Here is a 25,458-nt window from a genome sequence, read left to right on the forward strand (position 1 = left end):
TATTATGTCAAGTCAAGTCAATTTTATTTGTATAGCACCTTTCACAACACACATAATTTCAAAGCAGCTTTACAGAAGATCAGGCATTAACAGACGATAAAACTGTAATGTCTATAATGCCGATGAATCATCATTGTGTAATTAGATAAAATATGATTGTTTATCGTGTTTAAAAATAAGTAATTAAATAATAATTGTATTAATAATTCCAGTGAGCAAGCCGAAGGCGACTGTGGCAAGGAACACAAAACTCCATAAGATGTTGTTTAATGGAGAAAAATAACCTTGGGAGAAACCAGACTCACTGTGGGGGCCAGTTCCCCTCTGACTGAAATATTACTTAAGGGTCAGTGTTTAAACATCGATTTTGTTTGAACTGTAAGATTAATGACTAATGTCTTTGAAGTCCATCCTGGATTAACGGCAGAAGTTCACATAGGTGCAATTGTCCTTGTTAATTGGCTCATGAAGGCTTTTGTTGGCAATTGTTAGTCTATGCATTCGATTTCAAGATCGTAGTCCATCAATAGACCGAGGTGATGCAGGCAGAGATCAGGGATGTGAAACGTAGTTCAACCTGGCCGGTAATTTCTGTGAGGTTCGGTGTGGTCCATCCTAAATCCAAGGATTAGGTGTGATCGACCTCACATTACCAATCGGCAATAGAAAAATGTTATGTTATAAAACTATTTTAATGTCACTGCAATTGCTTTTACAGTATAAAAAACTCAAAGTCAGTAGTGCAAGTCTTGTAGATGCTGCAAATGCATACATTTCATGATATGAAATATAAATTTGGTTCATCTGATTAGTGCCATGCTTGCACAGTTCTCAGTATGAGGGATATTTAGATAAGTCCAGGCCTGTCTATGAATGATCCAACTGTGAAGAGAAGGCTGCATATGGATGAGATGGCGTGAGGGGAAATGAAGTGTTTCCCTTCACAGCAGGCACTGACAGCAGAGCCTCTTCAAAACAAAGCCAGTAGCTGTAGAACATTCCCTTCAATCCCTTGTGAACCGCACTTCTGCTGTTTTGTCCTAGGTGTTTTATGGCTTCTTTTAATTTTAATTTTAATTTATATTATCCAACATATCCACTTCTGCCATTACTTACATTGCTCTGTACATAATATACAGGTTTTTGTTCTTTATATAACAGATTGTTTTAGATTTGCACTACGTGTGTGTATGTGGGTATGTATGAAGGTGAGTGTATGTACGTATATGTATAATTGTTTATTTTGTGTTCTTTTTTGTTTTTAATTACCTATGTCTTGCTGCTGTTTTTGGTATTGTTTGTATTGTTGTTGACTGGAAGCTCCTGTCACCTAGACAAATTCCTTGTATGTGTAAGCATACTTGGCAATAAAGCTGATTCTGATTCTGATTCTGATTCTTGTACATTTTTCATATAGTGGTGACAAGTATGAATCTAGACAAATGTCAAGATACATCTACTGTAACCAAGAGACTTTAGCTTGTGTCTTCTGGGTGGCAAAATTAAGATTATCGACATGGGTGCACCATATTAAGGGGGGCTTCGGTGGTATGCTAAGGGCCCCCCACAAGACATAACCATTTGAGGTGTGTGTGTGTGGGGAGGGGGGGTTCTCCCTCGAATGGTTATGTTTTCTGGAAGCCCCCCTTAATATGGCGCCCCCATGTTGAGACAAAGGTAGACATATTGCATACATCCTCGAAATTGGTTAGTTTTGCATCTGATTATCAAACATTTGTCATGTGAAAGGACAAAAAGTTAAGCTTTTTGAATTGACAGATATATTCCGGGTCAAATTTCTGTTGTAGCGTGACATCTGCCTTTTGATCTTATTCATACACTTCACTGATCTGACCAATCCATGAATGCTAGATAATTTCTCTGGTTCAGTTCTCTCGAGTCCAGGTAATGTAGATCTCACACATGATCACACACCTGAATTAAGACATTTCAACTGAGATTTCAATTGTTGGTGCCAAGCATCTCACCATTACAATCAAGCTTCTTGCCACTGAAATACGGGACAATCATGTTCATTTAGGCTAAAAAACAGGACACCCTGGCTAACATGGGACAAGTGGCAACCCTAGTCACCAGAAATGTACATTTATTTAACTTTAAACTTAACCTAAACCCCAACACTAAATCTAACCATCGGTGGAGTAAAAATGTAATTTTAAATGGCAAAACCACAGAATCACGCTCACCATTTATTACGAGAACATAATTGCTTCCCGGTTCCCACAGGACCAGAACCCATGTCTCAAAGATTGCTCACACAACAAGCTATCAGTAGTGCTAGAGGGAAAAATGTTCATTCTTGAGTTGATGAAAAAAAGGCTTGAGACTTGACTTAGACACTACATCAGAGACTTGTGACTTGACTTGGACTCCACCTCAATGATTTAAGACTTGACTTGGACTCTACATCAGAGACTTGAGACTTGACTTGGACTCTTCTTCAGAGACATAAGACTTGACTTGGACTCCACCACAAAGACTTGATACTTGTCTTGGACTCTACATCAGAGACTTGAGACTTGAGTTGGACTTCACCTCAAAGATTTGAGACTTGACTTGGACTCTACGTCAGAGACTTGAGACTTGACTTTGACTCTACCTCAAGACATGAGACTGGACTTGGACTCTACCTCAAAGACTTGAGACTTTACTTGGACTCTACATCAGAGACTTGACACTTGACTTGGACTCCACCTCAAAGCCTTGAGACTTTACTTGGACTCTACATCAGAGACTTGACACTTGAATTGGACTCCACCTCAAAGACTTGAGACTTGACTTAGACTCTACATCGAAGACTTGAGACTTGACTTGGACTCTACATGAAAGACTCGATACTTGACTTGGACTTCACCTCAAAGACTTGAGATTTGACTTTGACTCTACATCAAAGACTTTGAAACTTGAGACTTAACTTGGACTCCACCTCAAAGACTTGACATGGACTCCACCTAAAAGACTTGAGACTTGACTTGGGCAACCTCAAAGACTTTAAATTTACTTGAACTCTAACTCAAAGACTTGGGACTTGACTTGGACTCTACGTCAGAGACTTGAGTCTAGACTTGGACTCTATGTCAATGACTTGTGAAGATGCCTGTTGACACCTCACTGGTTGTCTCTTCATTTCCTATTTTCTCTGGCCTGGGTACAGCTTGTGAGTAGAAGTCGATTTCTTGCATTTTTTAACATAATCGGCATCGGCCAATATCCAAGTATATCAAGCCGATTATTAGGCAGGCGCATCTGTGGGCAGCCTAGTGTTGTTGTGGAACACGTGTTCGACACACGCTGCCCCTAGAGTCGTTTTCCAGCAGAGTGAGCAGACCTCATCCAGTGCCTAAGGAAGGAGCTAAGTTCCTTGGAGAAAACGGTAAGGATTAAATCTGTATAACTCCTATATATTTAATTAAAAACTTTTTATATGTTACTGCCAACTTCAAGAAAAAACGCGACAAACGTGATAGTTGACATGACGTTCGGCTACTTTGGATATTGATAGCGTAGTTGAAGTTGCATTATCACAGCAGAAGGGTTGCTATCATGTCACAATAAGTAAGCAAGAATTTTGCAATTACAGACAGTGAATCTGAGACTTTTATTTGTTCTGTTTGTGTGTCTTATATTTGATAGTTTTGTCACTCAATGCAGAGAAATAAGTAAGAAAAAAGATACCAACGCACTATAGGATATTGAAGGACTGGCTTTGGTAAGCTCGGACGTTATCTGTTCTGCTGTCGGTACTGGAGAAATTAAGAAAATACATTTATTATTGCTATAAAGAGAAAGTAATTTTATCTCGCCAGCCATTTCTATGTATAATAATATGAAACCATTCGTCTGTGATGCAATTTAGCTATTCGCAGTCAGAGAGAGAGAGAGAGAGAGAGATCTCGCTCACGCAGTGCCACAGCGAGCACAACACGAGCCCTGCTTAATGAGTGACAGAACTAAACATTCAGACGTAGTCTGGTTACACTTTAGATCTGTGATTATTAGTCTGATTTAATTTTAGATTTCGCCTTCCAAAGATTATAAAAATAATATTTATACATAAGCCGCATTCTGTCTAGCACAACTTCCTTCCCTTCACAGCGGTGCACTGACATTTCTCCCTAAAACTCAAACTTAACGTCAGAATCAGCACGATCGGTGATTGTTGTAAAATGCAGTCTAGCTACTGTTGCTAAATTGCGGGATGCGTTTAATAATAAAAAGACTGCAAGAGATACCGTTCCCAAGGCAGTGCGCGCTCCGAAACAGACCGCAACGAGACAAGCAAAGTATAGGCTACTTTGGGTTTCATGTGCGCGTCTAAACGATCAACTATACACAAAAATATGTCAAAACGACCGGCTTGGAGATTCACTTAAACACAGTTTATGTCTTAAATGGACGTAGTTATGGAAATAGTTGGGAGAAAATATGCTGCATCAGGAGTCTATTAGATCTGAGCAGTCTAATCAACATGCTGATGATTGAGCCATTACTGCGAATCAAACAACAAAAGGCAAAGAGAAAATCACTTACAGCTCTTGAATAAATAACTTCTGCATTAATCTATCTATGATAAACTATGCAGTGTTATTTTACAATTGATTACTTTATTAGATTTCTTTTTAGACCACACCTGAACAGTAATGTTAGTAAACCTTCCTGAAATTAAATCACTGTGCCTATATAACGTTTATCTTTGTGTAATTGTTCATCTTTTGTTTATCTTTGTTTAATATACACATATATATATATATATAACAAAAAGAACCGTTAAGAATACCGTTAAAGTGTACCGGATCCATAAGCAGTATCGGTAAGAGTAGTAATACCATTAAAACCTTAACGATACCCATCCCTAGTTATGCCTGTGCTTCTCTTGGATGCTCTGAATATTGGATTACGTGTCTGGATTGCCCCTTAATTAAAGCTGCATTTGGAGCAGTTCGTAACACCTGCTTTGTTTATTTAATATATTTGTTATACATTATTTATACAATATGTTTTTACATTATACATTTTTAATTTAAGTGTACAAGTGCAGATAAATGTATTTGTTGAGAAATTTTGTCTATCTTAAGTAATTATTTGTGTTACATTTTATCTTTCAAATAAAATGTTCAAATAAAAGGTTAAAAACAAGCACATATCGGCCAAATATCGGCCAAAATAAATCGTCAGCATTAATCGACCATCGGCCGACCCAGAATTCAAAAGATCTGCATCGGCATCGGCCTGAAAAAACCAATATCGGTCGACCTCTACTTGTGAGGCTTGTCAGAGCCCTCACTTGCCCCTGAGCTCTTCTTGCTCATGAACTGAAGTTCCTCATAAAAGTTGTTCATTGGGAATTGAAGTCTCTTTGGCAATGCATACACTTGTTGGCATACCTCACAAATACTATGCTGCCCAAGAGAGATGGCTCAACTAGGCTACTAGTATAAGGTTTCTATTTTTTCAGAATACTCCGAACCAAGGCATACAGAACTACAACCTATATCCTGATGTGCTATTGCTCTTATCTACACACCACAAACTTTTGTTACTGACTCATGCTTTAGGCTTAGTGTTTATAAGTGCAATCCTCCTTAAACATTCCATTTATGATTTAGCACACTGAACATACTATTAAGTAGCCAAAACCTGGTGTATGAATGTTGTTTGTAATGTTCACTAAAATTGTGGACGTGACAGAAAGCAGAAGAGCAGGTTATTACTGAGAGACAGGCTGATTATGCCCATGTTTGTTGGTTGAAAGCATTTCTTTTTAAACACATGTTTGAGGCATCATTTGATCTGATGCCCACAGCTGCAATTTTAATTTGATCTCTTTGTGTCCAGTCCCCTCTTATCAGACCCTTCATTTGGTGCCCATGGCAACAAGGTTGAGAAACGGCACGCTGAAAGAGGGTTTGAGTGTGTGTGTGTGTGTGTGTGGGGGGGGGCTTATTTTCTGCATTGCCTAATACAAAGTACATAAACTTGCTTAAGGAAGTGTTAGGAATTCCAAGCTATTGTGTTTACAGTACATGTAGTGTCCAACGATTGATGTGGATTTGAATGAGTGAAAAGATTTACTCTCTGGGAACTGACCTAGATAAAAGGGATATGGGGGAGAAATATGTGTAAACATAACTGTTGAGTTTAGATACTCCAGAGGAATGTAAAAGCATTACTTTGACACAATGAAGCAGGGGAGAAATCCACAAATTTTGTAACTTAAAGGTGGAGTTCAATAACAGAATTTTCATGTAACATTGAGAAACATGTATACATTGAGTATATCTTGTGAAATGACAAATCAATTAATTGTGTTTAGTACATTAAGGTCATAGGCACCTACATACGAATATGATTAATGCTAATGATTTTGAGGGGAGATGTTCAAAATAAACTGTCTCAAGTTTGCATTGTATTTAGAAATGAAACTCAGTTTGACTAATGAGAGGCAAAACCTTTGACATTTGACAAAAAGTCTCAGTCACATGGCAGGAGGCCCATGACATGAAATTGATGGCAGGGAGAATTTTTTATCTATTTCTCACCCACACCAATCATATCGCTTCAGAATATATGGATTAAACATCTGTGTCGTATGGATAACTTTTATGCTGCCTTTATGTGATTTTTGTAGCTTCAAAGTTCTGGTCACCATTCACTTTCATTGTATGGATCTACAGAGCTGAAATATTCTTCTAAAAATCTTAATTTGTGTACTTCAAAAGAAAGCAAGTCATACACATCTGGTATGGTATGAGATGAGTAAATGATGAGAAGAATTTTTGTTTTGGGTGAAATTTCTCTTTAACTGTGTATGTCTTTTCTCACTTTAAAATAGACTATAATCACTGAAAGCAAGCAACCGGTTTATGGTTATTCTCTTTTCTCAAGACTGACACATATTTCAAGGTACTAAGTTGTTTTATTTGGCTAACTGTATTAATTGATCAGTTCGTTTTGTATGAGGAAGTTTGTAGAATATTTTTACAATACAGTCAATATGGAAACAGCACATCTCCTCGTGTTCAACATATTTAGGAAATATGCAAAGTCATCCTGCCATAAACAGATCTCAGTCATTTGGTAATTTCAATGGGCATTCACTTCTCGAGGCAGTGGATCTCACAGAGTATCGCGGGACTTGGGGAAGCCTTATTTAAACACAAACAACCGCCGTGAGTTCACTTCATTCATTCATTGACTGTCTCGGACTGCGGATACACCCAGGGTATGAGATGCTCTTTTGCAAACTTGTACATGTTTTTTAATATGCTTTTTGCTACACTTTCTATGGCCATACAGTATCCGGAAATATACATAAAGGTTCGTGTTTTTTTGGTCGGCGGTGTATTCTTTAAAACAGAAAGTAAGATCTGACATTTGGAGGGTAATAGATTAATGTGTCAGTGTTGACTTATATAAATGCGAATGTAAAATGTATTGTGAAATGAGACACTGGTAACTTTTCTTCGACCTGTTGCACGTTCAGCTAATTCTATTTTACCTAAACTGAATCTTTCTGCAATATAAGAGCAATAGACTTAATGGGAAATTGCGTTACGTCAAAAACGCGTTGTATAAAAATGCGATATATTTATTGTCTTTAGTCAAAATTGCGTTTTATAAATTCAAAATTAATGAATATAGTTAATTTTCCAGTCGTGTGCAAGTTCAAATGTTACAGATTGAATAAATATTGGGTTAATGAAAGAAAATTCTATTCTATTCCTAAAGTAATCAATCTTCATGTAGAATGTAGTATTTTGTATATACTCGTATGCATCAAAGTTAATACTTCTTATTATATACTTACGGTTTCTTCCTCTGAAATGTGGCATTAATCATTTTGTTAGTTTTTTTTAGACAAATTTCTTTCTATTCATGTTTCTTTTCCGTTTTGCTTTCTAAAGTGAAATATATTTTCTACTCTTCACTCTAGCAGAGAATGGCAGCTGGAAAAGCTCATATTGGGAAGACTGCTCCAGACTTTACAGCCAAAGCTGTGATGCCAGATGGACAGTTTAAAGATCTCAAGTTGTCTGACTACAGAGGTATAATCTGAACATCAGTGCAATGAAGAATGTCCTGTAATATATGGTGCATACCGAGATAGTAATCCTTTCAATATTTATATAGAATAAAAATGTGAATTATATTGTAAAGAACTCTGAAAGAGAACACTGGCCAGAAACTCTTGATCATACAATATTGCTATATACGGTTCATAAGTATTTTCTTTCAGGAAGCAGCAAACACACGCTGAAAAAAAATTACTAGTAAGATTTATTTTTATTTTGCAAGTATTTGCACACACTTTTTTCAGGTAAATTTTAATAGAATTAAATAAAATCTGCTTCCTGACATAATAATGATTAAAGCGAGTGAGTAAATTGAACTTAAACATTTCTTCTAATAGAGTAACCTTCACGTAAAATACTACTACTTGGTGCAAAAAACACGATACAGTAAAAAAAAAAAAATATTTGGGTAATTTTGTGTAGAAAATGGACTTCAGACTAAACAAAATTTACCAAAAAACAACAAAATCAACTACAAAAAAAACTCATTATCATTCAAGCCTGGTGCCTGCAGGGAACACCAAATTTACGTACTATTTATTTACATGTGACATTTACTCAAATTAGAAAATAAATAAATATAAGGTTTTCTACTTTAGGATTGATACGTGATGACACATTGTAGCGATAACAATCATAAATAATAGTTATAAGCTAGAACATATTTTTACTGGTTTGAATTGAGTACAAATGTTGAATTTAATTAACATTTTCAAGTTTATGTTTAAAATGACTTATTAAATGTGGAAAGTACTTAATCTTTTCACCTATATTTAAAAAAAAAAAAAAAAATATATATATATATATATATATATATATATATATATATATGTATGTATATTAGGGCTGTCAATAGATTAAAAATTTTAATCGAATTAATTACATGGTGTCCCGATTAAATAATCGTGATTAATCGCATCTACAAATATTTGCAGAGGAAGCCCTCATATAACAATAACTCAATATATAATGATTATACATATTTATATCAATATATAATAATACATAGTTATCTTTAAATATTTAAAAATTATATATATATATATATATATATATATATATTCAGATAATTAAAATGCATTACATTCTTGTAGCTGAAGAGTTAATCATTGATAAGACAATACAAAAAGTGGCTTTAGAATACAATGTATTGTTTACTACCATATTATTGATCATAAGTCAATCATTGGCACACAGTTCACAGAAATCCATTACACAAGTGAATTTGTCAATCAGTTGGAGATTTATTATGAGGGCTTGTATAAGGGCCCGTCAATTTACACCTACGTTAGACGTCTCAGGTGTGTTGCGTCATAAACATAAAATTTTTAGGTCACTGTGTCAAGTTAAATATAGTTTAATACTCAATCTTTAAACACATCCTGAGATCCCTTAGATCGCATTTGCGCTCCTTCGAGGTTTTTGAACGCAAGAACATAATGTATGTTTTTGTTGTTCTGCCTACTGGAGTGTTTTCTTCACCGTTTAAACTGCGCGTTGCTCATACAGCTGAAATTTCACTTACTGCCCTCTGGAGTAAACAGGTGGTACAGCAAGCTTGCATTTCTCAGGAATCTTCCTTATTATGGTCCGTGGGCATGTGATTAATTGCACTAATTTTTTTTACCGCGTTATGTTTTGTAAAATTAAACATAACTGAATTAACGCGTTAAATTGACAGCCCTAATAAATATATATATATATATATATATATATATATATATATATATATATGTTTTTTAAACAGTATTGAAGGAGTTCCCATCTACACTCACCTAAAGGATTATTAGGAACACCATACTAATACTATGTTTGACCCCCTTTCGCCTTCAGAACTGCCTTAATTCTACGTGGCATTGATTCAACAAGGTGCTGAAAGCATTCTTTAGAAATGTTGGCCATATTGATAGGATAGCATCTTGCAGATGATGGAGATTTGTGGGATGCACATCCAGGGCACGAAGCTCCCGTTCCACAACATCCCAAAGATGCTCTATTGGGTTGAGATCTGGTGACTGTGGGGGCCATTTTAGTACAGTGAACTCATTGTCATGTTCAAGAAACCAATTTGAAATGATTCGAGCTTTGTGACATGGTGCATTATCCTGCTGGAAGTAGCCATCAGAGGATGGGTACATGGTGGCCATAAAGGGATGGACATGGTCAGAAACAATGCTCAGGTAGGCCGTGGCATTTAAACGATGCCCAATTGGCACTAAGGGGCCTAAAGTGTGCCAAGAAAACATCCCCCACACCATTACACCACCACCACCAGCCTGCACAGTGGTAACAAGGCATGATGGATCCATGTTCTCATTCTGTTTACGCCAAATTCTGACTCTACCATCTGAATGTCTCAACAGAAATCGAGACTCATCAGACCAGGCAACATTTTTCCAGTCTTCAACTGTCCAATTTTGGTGAGCTCTTGCAAATTGTAGCCTCTTTTTCCTATTTGTAGTGGAGTGGTACCCGGTGGGGTCTTCTGCTGTTGTAGCCCATCCGCCTCAAGGTTGTGCGTGTTGTGGCTTCACAAATGCTTTGCTGCATACCTCGGTTGTAACGAGTGGTTATTTCAGGCAAAGTTGCTCTTCTATCAGCTTGAATCAGTCGGCCCATTCTCCTCTGACCTCTAGCATCAACAAGGCATTTTCAGCCCACAGGACTGCCGCATACTGGATGTTTTTCCCTTTTCACACCATTCTTTGTAAACCCTAGAAATGGTTGTGCGTGAAAATCCCAGTAACTGAGCAGATTGTGAAATACTCAGACCGGCCCGTCTGGCACCAACAACCATGCCACGCTCAAAATTGCTTAAATCACCTTTCTTTCCCATTCTGACATTCAGTTTGGAGTTCAGGAGATTGTCTTGACCAGGACCACACCCCTAAATGCATTGAAGCAACAGCCATGTGATTGGTTGATTAGATAATTGCATTAATGAGAAATTGAACAGGTGTTCCTAATAATCCTTTAGGTGAGTGTATATATATATATACACATACACACACACACACACACACACACACACACACACACAATTATTAGGCAAGTGAGTATTCTAATCTTATCATTATTACCATACAAAATGTACAACTCCAAACCATATAAATTTGAATGCTTATTGGATTAAATAATTTTCAGGTGGTATGTATTTGTTAATGAGGGAGGATGTGGCGAAAATGACTAACACCTTATATCAAGGTGTGCGTAATTATTAGGCAGCTTCATTACCTCAGGTAAAATGGGCCAAAAAATATATTTTTGGGAGTTTGGGAGTGTCCCTAGGCACCTGTGACAACTGCTTTGCTCTTGTTTCTAGGGAAATATGTAGTGTTATTCTTCTACCCACTGGACTTCACCTTTGTGTGCCCCACTGAGATCATTGCCTTCAGTGATGCAGTGGAGGAGTTCAGAAAAATCAACTGTGAGGTCATTGGTGCCTCTGTTGATTCCCACTTCTGTCACCTTGCCTGGTGAGCAAAAAAGATAAATAAAACTCCTCAGACTTTAAACTCCTCAAATGTGATAAACTCTACTTTTCATAGTGAGTGTTATTCAGTTCCCAAAAAAATAAAACAATGGTCTTGAGTGCCACATTTTCAAATGCCTCGATACAATTGCATGTTACAGTGCTAAGCTGTGTACAGACAGTAGCAGTTAACCTTATTAATTAACTATGCACTGAATGACCTATGTGTGATTAAAACAGGATTAACACCCCTCGTAAGCAAGGTGGTTTGGGACATATGAATGTCCCGCTGGTGGCAGATTCCCTTCGCTCCATATCTCAAGATTATGGAGTACTTAAGGAAGATGAGGGTATTGCCTACAGGTATGGGCAACTGAATCAAATATTTGTTATTCTTTAAGTACCATATACCATATATTTTTTTCTACTTCTTCAAAGTGATGGGTTTTGGCAGACCTACAGTTAGAATAAAACAACACTGGTCTCTCTCCTACATCCCTATTGATTTCTGCTTTTTTTTGTGAGGTGGTCCTTGATTCATTTTGTTTAATTTCTTCCTGACTTAGAGGTCTTTTCATCATCGACGACAAAGGCATTCTGAGGCAGATAACCATCAATGACCTGCCAGTGGGCCGATCCATTGATGAAACCCTGCGCTTGGTCCAGGCATTTCAGTTCACCGATAAACATGGAGAAGGTACAGCACATTTTCTAATCCCTAGATACAGGTGATATCAATTGGCAATACTTTTTGATTTAGAATACATACTGTATGTGCCATGTTACAGTATATCAAGGCGGTAGGGAGAAAAGGGTGCACATTTCAGCTTAGAACCTATGGCCGGGTCTAAGCGGGTCAAGAGGGCATCCCTACCCTGGTCTGACGAAGAGACACTTGCCCACCCTAAAGATCAAATCCCTCCCCCGCCCCAAAGATTGCATCCTTATACAGGCTGTGCTACCAATAGTATATCTTTTGTTTAATTATGTTAAAATGCAATATAGATTAGTCATAAACTGAATTAAGTTGTAATTCAGGTGCCAATAATTTTATTAACCCAGTAAAATAAAACTTTTTTGTTGCTTACTCCTTTCCCTAGTTTGCCCTGCCGGATGGAAGCCCGGAGAGGACACAATTAAGCCTGACGTCCAGAAAAGCAAAGACTTCTTCTCCAAACAAAATTAAACGCACAAGACTGTGTAGCATAGTCTAACAGGTCCTGTACTGAGACGGTCTATAGTAAATGAGTTACATTAAGTACTACTGGTTAGTCTAGAACATTTGTGTAGGAGTGGTATTGGTATTTATATTGTGAGAAAGAAAGACATTAGGACCAAAGTGAATCATGGTCAAAACCAACTGAAATGTTTTGTAACCTTTAAGTTAGTACATAAAAATTTTCTTATTGTTCCTTTTGTTGTGAAAAGAAATGTTGTATTGTGGGGACAAGCTTGTTTGTCAAAATGCTTGTATTTCAAACAATGAACCATTTTTTTGAACAAAAACTTTTGACTGTTAATTTTGCCTTTCCTTGAAATTGTGCAATTTAACTAACTTGGTTTGTAGGATTACATGAATTGAGTTGGTTTGCTTTCTAACCCTTAACTGCATGGGTGTGTAGCCAAATATTATTACATACTCGGCATGTATATTTATCACATGGATCTACAAAATGCCCAAATATTGTAAATTGTACAAAGCATTTTCAAGACAATTGGAAAATAATAGAATATGTTCAGATAAATAAAATAAAAATGATATTACATATCTGGGGTCTCTGATGACCCTAAATACTTTTAGTAATCAGGCAGTCATAAAAAATATAATTTTTGCAATTGTACAATTTTGTTCTTTGTTTTGTTAAACTATTTAGAAGAGAAAGGTTGAGGAATACTAAGGAGATACAAAAAAAAAAAAAAAAAAGGCATGATATCCCGGGTCACTAAAGAACCAAGGTTTGCAATTAAAGTGTTTTTTCTGGAATGATTACCAGAAAAAATCATTTAGACTCGTCCCTCCTTTAAAAAAATAAAAATAAAATCTAGGTTCCAGTGAGGCACTTACCTACAATGTAATGGGGACAATTTTTAGAGGGTTTAAAGGCAGAAACGTGAAGCTTATAATTTTATAAAAGCACTTAACATTAATTATTCTGTTAAAACACATGTATTACTTGAGCTGTATAGTTGTTAAATCATAATTTTTACAGTCATTTTAGGGTTTCTTGACTACATCGTCATGTCAAAGATGTTGTAAAATTGGCTATAACTTCACAGAAAAGGTTAGTATGTGATTTTATCACACTAAAATCATGTTTACACATATATTGTTCATGTCGTTCGACTATACTGTTTAAAAAGTGAGTTTTTGCTCTTGTTTTTAAAGAAAAGGTGGAGTAAGTCAAAATAATTTTTTTCTGATAATCATCAACAATATGCCACAAATGCTTTTGACATCCATAAACACTTGTATTGAACCTGGAATATTCCTTTAAAGGGTTAATGTCATGGCAGAGAATACTGTATACTAATGTATACAACACTGGCTCCTTAATAATGTTTCAGCTAGTTATTAATATACAGGAAAAATTGACACCTTTTTACTAACCATGCCACCATCAGGAAGCTGTTGATCTGTGTTCTCGAGTTTCCCGCCAAATGCGCGTGACTGACAGCTGTCGGCGCTCTTCAATAGAACGGGCAGTAATTTACCTCAGAAAGTGACCGAAGGATTATTTGCACCGCACTTAGCAACTACAGTTAAAAAAAGATCCGCTCATATTTATCACATAACACTTTACCTTACCTAAACACAGAGGCAGTAATTAAATTAGCAACCTATTTTACTTTATATTGGTGCTATAATAGTTTTAAAGGGGGTAATTTTAGTGTCTGACTTAAAACATGCCAGCCAGACAAAACAAACGAGCTCAAGCCAAACAGGAGACTGTTGAGGTGAGATATAAAGTCCATAAAATACACTACAATGTGAACTTTGTACACCGATTTTAATTACATTAGAGATAGTACTGTCGGTTTGTGGTTGCCGGGGTTGAGACGGTAAACAGTTTACGCCAAATTTCCCCTTATTGTTATTACAGTGATGGTTAGCTTAATACTATCTAAAACTACTACTGTTAGATAATAATCAATTAATATGGATATCTTTCAACATCCTTCCAAAACAGTGTAGGAAGCTTTCGGAAAATGTAATATGTGGAATATGATACGGTAATACCACGATAACACCCCAGTCATTTTTGTAACGGCTTTTATTGAAATATCTAAATTGAATTTTTTTAAACATTTTATTTGTCTCGAGCACAACACTCATTTTGTCATAGTGTTTCTCTAAATTCTTTATGTACAGAAATTTTACAGTGAGAAACAGGTTGTTTTTAGCGTGCATGTGACTGGTTGATGTTCAATGTGTATTTCACTGATGTTCTTCTCACAGTGGACCAGTTTATTTCAGCAGGAGCTGGAGACTGAGACTCAGTCACTAGTCTTCGTCAAACGCATGGTGGTTGTAGCAGTATCCTCCATCACCTATCTGCGTGGGATATTTCCAGAGGACTCCTACAGATCCAGATACCTGGAAGGTGATGGGTTTTGGTTTTGCAATTACATATACATGGATGTATCACTGGCTAAAAGTAAAAAAGAAAAGAAAAGAAAAATCTCTCGAATTGTTAAGAATGGCCTTATACAGGTAGTTTGTTCATTAGAGGATTTTTGTTTTTCAGATTTGTGCATCAAAGTTCTTAGAGAGGACTGTTCATGCCCTGGAGCCTGCAAGCTCGTTAAATGGTAACTTTTTTAATTTTTTTATGGGAATGACAATGAGGCTGTGAGGGATAAACAGCCCATTGAAGAGACTGTATCCTTCACAGCCTCTTTGTCATTTCTGTCAATACTCAAAGTTGGCGCAGCTGTGAATAAGGTCTATAGTACGAGATGGCGAATTCATACCAATTCTTACAAGTTCGAATGAAATGAAATGAATGAAAAACACTTTATTGTCCCCAGAGGGAAATTTGTTTTGGACTCAAGGTGCATTTATATTGACAAGGTCATTGCATCATAAAATAGCAATACAAATAAAAACAAATACAATAAAAACATAAATCCCTAACCTTAAAAAAATTACATTGTTTAAAAATGTTATACATAGAGGTAGGTATAAAATATTTTTTTAAATGATTATACCTACACATTGGCAATCTGCACCGTTTTTCAGAGGGGAAAAATTCATACTCTGAGTGCAATATATGCAGTGGGTCAGCTAAACTTTTATGTGCTTCCCTGAGAACCGACTGTTCATACAGTGACTCAAGGGTATGATATTCCATTTTCCCTGCAATATTCATTGCAATTTTAACCAGGTGCCCAAGCTTAGACTTTGCTTGAACCATAAGGTTACCAAACCATACTGTAATGCAATACCTAATAAAGCTCTCTACTACCTCACAATAAAATAAGCACATCATTTTCTGATCATCTCCATACAGCCTGTCTACGCATAAAATACATTCTCTTCTGCACACTAGAGCAAACTGTGTTCTCATGAATCCCCTAAGTGTATTATTAATATAGATACCAAGGTACCTTTCGGAACACATTTGCTTAACTGATGTTTTGTGTATTATCACTAGTGTATTATCACCTACTGATCTGGGGTCAAAAATAATCTCTTCTGTCTTTTTTGTTTTAAAATAATTTGATTTAAATCACACCACCCTACAAACCTTGATACCTCTAAAAAATATACTGATGTATCAGATTTCTCATACAGAAGGCTAAGCTGTATCGTCTGAGAATTTTATAATATAATTATTCTGATTACAACTCGAACACTCATTGGCATACAATGTGAAAAGTATAGGAGAACTGACACATCCCTGTGGAACACCTGTGCAAATAATTTTCAAGTCTGATAAAGTATGGTTGACTCTAACCTGTTGTTTCCGATTTGTTAAGAATAATAAATACCACCTAATTAAAGGGTTCACATTCAATGTTTTTAATTTATGAATTAAAAGGTGGGGCTTAATCGTATTAAAAACTGAACTAAAATCCACAAATAATAGCCGTGCATAGGTTTTTGTATCCCCCCGGGTGGTCACACTACACTTCAAGCTAGAGGTCTGCACGGGCCTTAAAATGAAACCCATCCCATACCCAAGACCATGTGGCCCAACCCTACCTAATTTTCACTTTTGGGTGAACTATTCCTTTAGGAAATTTTGTTCTTTTTAAACATGGTGTTTAAAATATCCTGTGCAAGACGCTGAAGAAAAAGTGAGATGCGGTGCAAATGTCAAAGACATTCGTCAAGTATATGTTTACATAGGAAAACAATGGGAAAAGACGTGCGCAAACACACATTCGCTGTGAACGGTAGTAAGAAGGCAATTGTTTGATGCTGTGATTGGCTACTGTGGTAAACAATCGTGGGATTGGCTGCTGCTGTAAATAATCACTGGATTGGCTGCTGCTGTAATCAGTCAAAGGGTCTGTAGTCATCTGTGCGTTCGGTGAGACTTTAGGCAGTTTGACATGAATAAACACTTACACACTGTCAAAATCAATGATAATATACTTAATACATTAGCCACCCCAATTGATCTGCCCCGTGCTCCATTCACTCCCATTCAAATGCATCCTAACGCAGAAGACTGGAAACGCAAGATCATGCATATTAATTTTGTACTCCGCTGCGTACAAGGGTTCAGGTTTCGGGAACTCTGACCTGCGAATCTGTATGAGAAGAGGACGCGTGACCAATAGAAGATCGAAACGTCACACGCTGACCTCTTGGCTCAATCCAAAGAATGCATACAGTATTTCAAAGCGGTGAGTATTTTTTAGCTGGAAAGTGAGTAGATGATATATTTTAAATAAAAACAAATTTGTAATGTGTTATTTATTTACACCAGAAGCCCTGCTGCTTTACATCATATCCTGATCCTGATGCATTGTCCAAAATAAATTCACATGCTCAAATCCTAGTTTGACCGGCCCTTTATACACCCACCAATGAGAGACACTTCCGTCATGTCCTAGGTTCCAATGTAGCATTTGTTCTGTGTTAATCCAAAACTGTTTCCAGTAACTTTAACACCAAACCCAATCTCTAAACCTAACCCAAATGTGTAACACCTTACCCGAGCCAGAGCTTAAACATAACCATGATATTACTGTTAAAAGCCCTGATTGGCTGATGTATAATCGTGCAGATTTGTACAAGTGAAGTCGTACATATTGGTTTGAATTCACCACCTCGTAGTATTGTGACAAATTCTCATGAGACTACAGTATGTGTCCATTGAATGTTGTATTGCTTTAATAAATTAGTGATGACCAAATAACTTTTGTCCTTCAAGGCTGATGGGATGTTTCGATGCTTTGGAGAAGAGATATGTAAGACACATGCATCATATTTAGATATAAACCTTTGTGTTTTTATTTATAAACCGCTGCATTAATCAAGTTCTTTTAATTTTACAGCTACAAATTGTGCTTATTGGGGTCAGTATGCATACATGTATAAATACATGTGCATTTCTTTGTATCCGTCTTGTAAAGAATATAAATACACATAAGTTATTATATGTTATGGCTCTTTGATTTACAGGTGCACACAAAACCAGATGACAGCAATGTAAGTTTACAGTCCTATGTAACAGCAATATAAAGTAATGTGACTTTTCTTTAAAACACTTAAAACAATTAAGTGTTTTGTCACTTACATTTTGTTTCTCTTGTCTCAGCATGTCATTGAGTCCTATCAGTTTAAGTTCAGGTACTCGGAGCAGGGACCGCAGATGGACATCTTGAGGTAGTTTTCTATGAGCTGCTTTGCATTATTTGTGTGTCAAGGCCTGTGTACAAAAAGTATGAATATTCATGTCTTTTCGAGCTTGTCGATGAGTATATAGTGTATCTGTAGAATAGATTTTTTTTCTATAGTTCACATTTCTTATATGTCTTTCAATTGGTGACTGCAAAAGGACACACTGTTGGAGGCCATAACATGAGTTGAAACATTAAGGTCTGAGAAGACTTTACACATCATTTCATATAATCATTCTCTTTAAAATATTATTTTGCATCAGACTGATCTCACAGTGAATTAGGAAACAGTACTGTAGGTTGACTTTTCTTTAGCTAAAATTAGTCCGTGTTTACCGAAATGCAAAACACTGCCCTCTGTGGCCAAAGCGGTAAATGTTGTTGGTCATATGGGCATGTGTGTGCTTAATTTTATTGCTTTGAATGACCACAGAGTGGCACCAGAAGCAAGTTGTGAAGCGAATCATTTTCAGCTGTACTGGCTGTAATACAGTGAAGTAAATATAAAATGTACCCCCCAACTTAAAATGTTAAAAACCCAAATGTTATGATTACTTCCTGGTTTCTATGTGGGTTACGAACTGGGGTCTCCCAGGCTGCAAATGCAGTGCAGTCACAGGAAGGCAAACACACTCGAGCCAATGCAAAAATGTCTGATAGGAGATGCTACCTGTCAGTGAGTGGCCATAATGTGGCCAATGTAGAGTACCAGAACTCTCAGAAATGTTTTTAGCATGGATGTCCACTCCCAAGTTAACATGAAGTCAAAAATTATCATTTTTATTTAAATAATAAATATTCTTAGTATTATTGTGCACCATTTATCAGTACTTATTATAAAAATAAAAAATAGTCTGGTAATCTTGGTAATCTTTTCAAATGTAATAACATAATAATAACAAAACATTGTCCTCACCTCTACATTCTGTAAGGAATGAGAATGTGGAAGTGAGAGTGACCACGATGGACACTAAGAACGCTTCAACCCTCCTGATCAGGAAGCTGTTCCTCCTCATGCAGAATCTCGAGGCTCTGCCCAATGCTGTTTACCTCAGTATGAAACTCTACTACAACGATGATGGTAAAACAAACATCTGCCAGTTTGAGCAAACACAGCTGCCTGCATACCCTTCATGTATGTTGAGATTCATACAGGAGGGGATGAGAGTTTTACCTCTAAAGATTATTGAAGAGTTTGAACTGTTAGAAATAGTTCAATTTAATACAAAGCTGTAGTGCCAGAAGCTAAACTTTTATCCTAAAAACTGATTGTACTTCAGAAGCTGCTCAGTGTTAGCCTTTCGTTTTCAGGATATCTAAAAATTATGAGGTTTTGTTTGTTAGTCACTCCCCCTGAATATGAACCACCGGGATTTAAGGCAGGTGTATATGACAGTCTGTGGTTCGAGGGAACAGCAGTGCACTTTAGAGTGGGTGATCTACAGTCTCGCTTCCACACCATGAAACTGCGTGTGGCGGCAGCACAGAGTCGTCTAGGGAAGCTACAGGAGGGTGGCCGACTAAGTGAGAAAGAAGGGGTGAAGGAAACACACACTCACTTGAAAGTCAGAGCAGCAGAAAAGGTGCTAAGAAACAATTACCTTTAATATTTCATCAACAGTCTTGATTCAGATGATGGAGGTCTTTCTACTTTTTATGACAGGTGACCAGAGACTGCTTTGATCAGGATCTGCCATCTGAGGATGGTATGTATTTGACCTTAAGAAGGTTTTTCTTCAGAAGATTTGTTCTATGGAGTGTAAGCTGAATGTTGTGAATTAATCTTTTGCAGAGTCCGCAGCACAGTTTAAGCTTCCCAAAAAAGCTATTACAAAGGTTTGACAAATTTTTATCGATAGATGTTAAAGTGTGTTTTTGTATAATTTATTTCACTGACTATTTCTCATAATTTATTTGCAGAGGAAAAATGTGGGGAGCAAACTGACAAGGAGGAAAAAGAAGAAATCACTTTAAAAATTATAATCAGTTGATGATATATTTATTTAGAGAAGAAATTGTAAGAGTTTATGCCAATGTTTAAAAATCTAATGGTAGTATACATATAGTTTTGCAGTAGAAAAGTTAAGCTTAAATTTTTTTTAAGTGTTTTGAAGTGTTATGATGCCACATTAGATTTTAGTTACCTATTATTTATTTCAAACATCCTAATTCAATAAAAGATGTCAATAAAACCAACAGCAATAAGCGTGTGTGGGTGTCTGTGTGTGTGTGTTTGTTCTTCATTGTTGATATACACTGATCAGCCACAACATTAAAACCACATGTCTAATTTTGTGTAGGTCCCCCTCGTGCCACCAAATCAGCGCTAACCAAGAATATCTATTCTTCTCACCACAATTATACAGAGTGGTTATCTGAGTTGCCGTAGACGTTTTCAGTTTTAACCAGTCTGGCCATTTTCTGTTGAACTCTCTCATCATCAAGTCATTTACGTCCACAGAACTGCTACTCATTGGATATTTTTAGTTTTTGGCACCATTCAGAGTAAATTCTAGAGACTGTTGTGTGTGAAAATCCCAGAAGATCAACCGTTACAGAAATGCTCAAACCAGCTTATCTGACAGCAACAATCATGTCACGGTCTAAATCACTGAGCTCAAACTTTTTCCTCATTCTGATGGTTGATATGAACATTAACTGAAGCTCCTGACCCGTTTCTGCATGATTGTATGCACTGCTGCCACACGATTTGCTGATTAGATAATCACATGGATGATTGTTGGTGCCAGACGGGCTGGGAATCATGATTCATTCACTTATTTGAGTGATATTATTCTCATGGCTTACTGAAAACAGTGGTTCCCTCAATGTTTTGGACCTCTTGTTAAGATCGTGGATAGTTTTTGTTGTCTGTTGCATCGATGGATGATGAGAGCTTTGAAGCGAGGCCTTCTACATAGAGGGCCATCACGTGTGTCTGTCGTAGCACAGAGAAGAGAAGGGCTTCCTCGGAGCTTGACTCCGAGCCTTCCTAGACTTCGACATTGCATGGAACTTGAGGTACAATAGGCTACAAGCCACAAGGGCCAGAGCGCGGAGCTGAAGAGGAGGTGGAGCATGAAGCAAGTGAAGAACTCAGAACAAGAACTAGAGGGGTTCTTCTTCTTCTTTGGGATTTTATGGAAGTTGGCATCCGGTTTGTTGCATTACTGCCATCTTCAATTCTCCTTCTACCTAGAGCCCTTTTGTTTAAAGTCTCTTGTCCAGTCCAGTTTTTTTTTGGAAAATTAATAATATATTTCACTCCTTGAATACTGTCTGCACATTCTAACATATTTTTAATAATGGCCTCTATCTGACCCATTTTCTGACCCATATGCATGAACATTTCTTCCCTTTCTTGATTGTACTTTTCACATGATACAAGAATATGTTCCACTGATTCAAACACCTGGCACTGAGAGCACAGACCTGTAGGATGTTTCCCCATGATGTGAAGTGTACCATTTAAATTGTTATATCCCATTCTAAGCCTACTTATAATAACGTGCTCCCTCCTACTCCCTTCTTTTATATTTCACATTACCTACTCTGCTTTGGAAAGAGTATAATTGTCTCCCTTTTGTCACGTTATCCCACTGTTGCACATTCATTTTTAACTGCATTTGTGGTCAGTTTGTCTGCTCTTTCATTGCCCTGGATGCCTGAATGGGCTGGGACCCTCATAAATTAGACATATTTCCCCTGTCTAGTTATTCTAGAATAACTAAACATGATTTCATAGAGCAGGTCTTGATGGTTACTGGTTGATCCTGATTTGATGCTGACAAGAGAGGCTATGGAATCACTGCATATTAAAAATGTGTTACGCTGTTTTGCTCAATCCACGTCTCAACATTATGGTTAGTAACGACAGCATAGATGCTTAGATAGTCGGATGCTCTTTTATTAGTATCCATTTGGAGACTAGGTACACTAACACCTGACCCTGTTGCATTTGAGTCTTTTGACCCATCAGTGAAAATCTGAACATTGACCTTATATTTATAATCCTTATACCTAGTACACACTTATGATATCAGAAGTCTGGTTATTATGTCTAATCCTCAATAGCTCCAAATTTACAAATGGATTTTCCAGCACTTATACTGGTGTAATAGGCCATATCACAGTTTCTCCATTTTCCTTATCACATATACCCAGAACTTTTTCTTTTTGATCTCCTGTCCACCCAAATATTTCCCTGTGTATCTTCTCCTTTCCCCAACATGATTGCAGCAGCTTTTTTGTTGGGTGGAAATCACTATGCCCCCTCACGTTAATCCAATAATTACCTGCCAACTGATTTCGGTGTAACCCTAATGGCATTTCTCCAGCTTCTACTTGCATTGTGCACACTGGTGTTGTCCTTACTGCTCCTAGACAAATTCTTAAAACTTGGGCTTGAACAATATCTAGAGCTGTTAGCACAGACTTTGACGCTGAGCCATAAACAATACTTCCGTAGTCTAACCTTGATCTTATTAAATCTATATAATTATATTTCAAAGCTATGACATTAGACCCCCATTGAATTCCCAAAAGACATCTCATTAATTACTAATTACATTAATTACTTTTTCCACAGTTATCGACTACATATTTAATATGATGCGTCCATGTCAAATTAGTGTCAAAATATACTCCCAGGAACCAAAAGCTACTAACTCTTTCCAGACAATTCCCATACAATTTTATCTGGTCTTTTCTGATTCTTTTCCTAAGAACATAACCAAAATTTTTTTCAATTGAGAATTTAAAACCCCATTTTCTTCCCCAAATTTCCACTTGGCTAATACCATCTTGAACTCTCTTTATTATACTGTATACTCTAAATGTCTTACTCTTTTCCAAAACGCCCCGACATCCGCAAACAATGACCTTCCTATGTCTACTGTGACACTTGAGAATATATCGTTAATCATAATGGAGAAAAGAGTTCGGCTTAGCACGCTCCCTTGGGGTGTTCCGTTATCTACTATGAACTACATGGATAACTCTGTTCCCATCCTCACTTGGATGGTTCTATTATCTAAAAAGTCCATTACCCAATTAAATATTTCCCTTCAACCCCCAATAAATGCATTTTAATTAAAAGTCCCTCTTTCCAAAGCATATCATATGCCTTTTCTACATCAAAATATACAGCCACTACTGATTCTTTATTTGCTTGTGCTTTTCTAATATCATTTTCTAAACAAATTATTGGATCCATAGTACCTCTCCCTTTTCAGAATCAACTTTGATCATTTGAAACCAAATTTCTACTCTCCAGGAAGTACATTAATCTCTCATTAAACATACGCTCCATTAGTTTACATATGTGTGATGTTAGGGCAATAGGCCAGTAATTTCCTGGCTTGCTATCATCCTCTTCTGCTTCTTTATTGGTATTATTATTGCCTCTTTCCAGCTTTCTGGCATTCTGCCTTCTTCCCATACTTTATTGTATAGCAATAATAACTTCTCAAGGCTTATACGCTTAAGTATCATAGTGTAGGATATCTCATCTTTTCTTGGGGCTATTTTCCTATGCTCTATTAATTTCTCCCATATTAAAAGGAACATCCAGTTCACTATCACTGCTATTTTTCCTAAACAACACCTCTCTGAATTCAGATTTCTTTCTCTCTCGACCTCTTCTTCCTTCTTCAGATAGATTATAAGAACTATTTATCTTAGCAAAAGTATTCACCATCATCTCTTCTTTTTCTTTATTGGTTATTGCTGTTTCATTACCCTCAACAAGCAACCTCCTTTCTATCCCCTCCCATCCTTTTTATCATTTTACTCCTCTCCTTTTTGTCACAACATTTTCCCAGCATTCTTTTTTTGCATGTCTAATTGTGTGCCTAAATATTGCTTGTGCATGTTGATATAGAATTAAATCTTGGAAATTATGAGTCCTTTTCACCAATTTAAATGCCCTGTTACTATCCCTCACTGCTTCCGTGCACTTGTCATCCCACCACGATATTCTTTTCCTCTTTATATTTCCTTTGCTCTTAGGGATAGCTTCTATTGCAGCCAACCTTATTCCTTACTTAATTCAGTTATCTAGTGCGTCTAGTATATATTCTAAATTTGGTTTTAGCCAGGTCTCTTGAATACACACTACATCCTGTTTTCCTATTCTATTATCTATAAATTGTTTAAAATCTTGTCCATTTGCAATCAGACTTCTTGCATTCCATTGTAAAATGAACACTATTAATGTTAACACCTTACACATGCTGCTGCTTGGCTTGACTGCATTTTTAGACTGCATTCATTTATTTCTTCCCATTTTAACCCTACCATGTTCAAATCATATTCTGCTGCCTTTGCTATAATCTGAATCCTTTCAGTTTTTTATTTAATCTCATATATTTAATGTATCACACCTGCTATAATTGTTAACAGCTTTTTCTTTTCCAACCATATTTTCTTCTTGTCCTGTCTTTCCTTCATCATCACGTGTTTATTAGTTGCTTCTCCTTTCTTATTTAGAAGAAATATTATTGCTTTTTAGAGTCACATAGTCAATTTGTCAGTCCTTTTCAAAGTTGATTTACAATCCTTTGTGTAAAGGATTCTTAAGAATTAACACTCGGAATAGTACGTTTTTTTAACCATACCTTTTATGTCTTGGATACAACTGAATATATAAAACATTTATTAACATAATCATTCCAGAAATGCAGAAAGAATCTCAACGATAGTAAACATGATGTGCTTTACCATGAATAACACTGTCACGATTCCCCGTTGTCTGCTCAGTGCTTCACTTGTCAACTGTCTTAAAACTACAATTCCCATGATTCCCGGCCCTCATCACTCTGTCATTGTTCTCACCTGATTGTCGTTTTGTTATCATCATGTCTGTGTATTTAAACCCTGTTTGTTCCCAGTCATTGTCAATCGTTGAATGTTATGGTGTCTTTGACTGTGGTCCTGCCATGGTTGTTTCTAGTATTTACATTTTTGTTATCCCCTCGTGGATGTTCTGTTTGTTCTCTGTGTTTTGTTTTATTCTGTGTTTTCTTGTTTATTTAATAA

At 36.7% G+C, this 25,458-nt stretch overlaps 2 protein-coding genes across 2 annotated transcripts; both read left to right on the forward strand.

The window, feature by feature from the left end:
* The first annotated feature begins 7,185 nt into the window (after positions 1–7,185).
* LOC127645035 (peroxiredoxin-1) lies at positions 7,186–13,229 on the forward strand. The gene is made up of 6 exons (XM_052128540.1): positions 7,186–7,243; positions 7,955–8,066; positions 11,416–11,569; positions 11,806–11,928; positions 12,132–12,262; positions 12,666–13,229. The coding sequence occupies exons 2-6, from the start codon at positions 7,961–7,963 to the stop codon at positions 12,749–12,751; spliced, it is 600 nt and encodes a 199-aa protein (XP_051984500.1). The 5' UTR covers positions 7,186–7,243; positions 7,955–7,960; the 3' UTR covers positions 12,752–13,229.
* Positions 13,230–14,469: 1,240 nt separating this feature from the next.
* LOC127645717 (HORMA domain-containing protein 1-like) lies at positions 14,470–20,262 on the forward strand. The gene is made up of 11 exons (XM_052129383.1): positions 14,470–14,520; positions 15,023–15,167; positions 15,312–15,375; positions 17,952–17,988; positions 18,076–18,096; positions 18,203–18,229; positions 18,339–18,406; positions 19,353–19,501; positions 19,765–20,003; positions 20,084–20,126; positions 20,213–20,262. The coding sequence occupies exons 1-11, from the start codon at positions 14,470–14,472 to the stop codon at positions 20,260–20,262; spliced, it is 894 nt and encodes a 297-aa protein (XP_051985343.1).
* The last annotated feature ends 5,196 nt before the right edge of the window (positions 20,263–25,458 follow it).

This window comes from Xyrauchen texanus, chromosome 6 (assembly GCF_025860055.1).
Source record: "Xyrauchen texanus isolate HMW12.3.18 chromosome 6, RBS_HiC_50CHRs, whole genome shotgun sequence".
NCBI classification, from domain to species: domain Eukaryota; kingdom Metazoa; phylum Chordata; class Actinopteri; order Cypriniformes; family Catostomidae; genus Xyrauchen; species Xyrauchen texanus.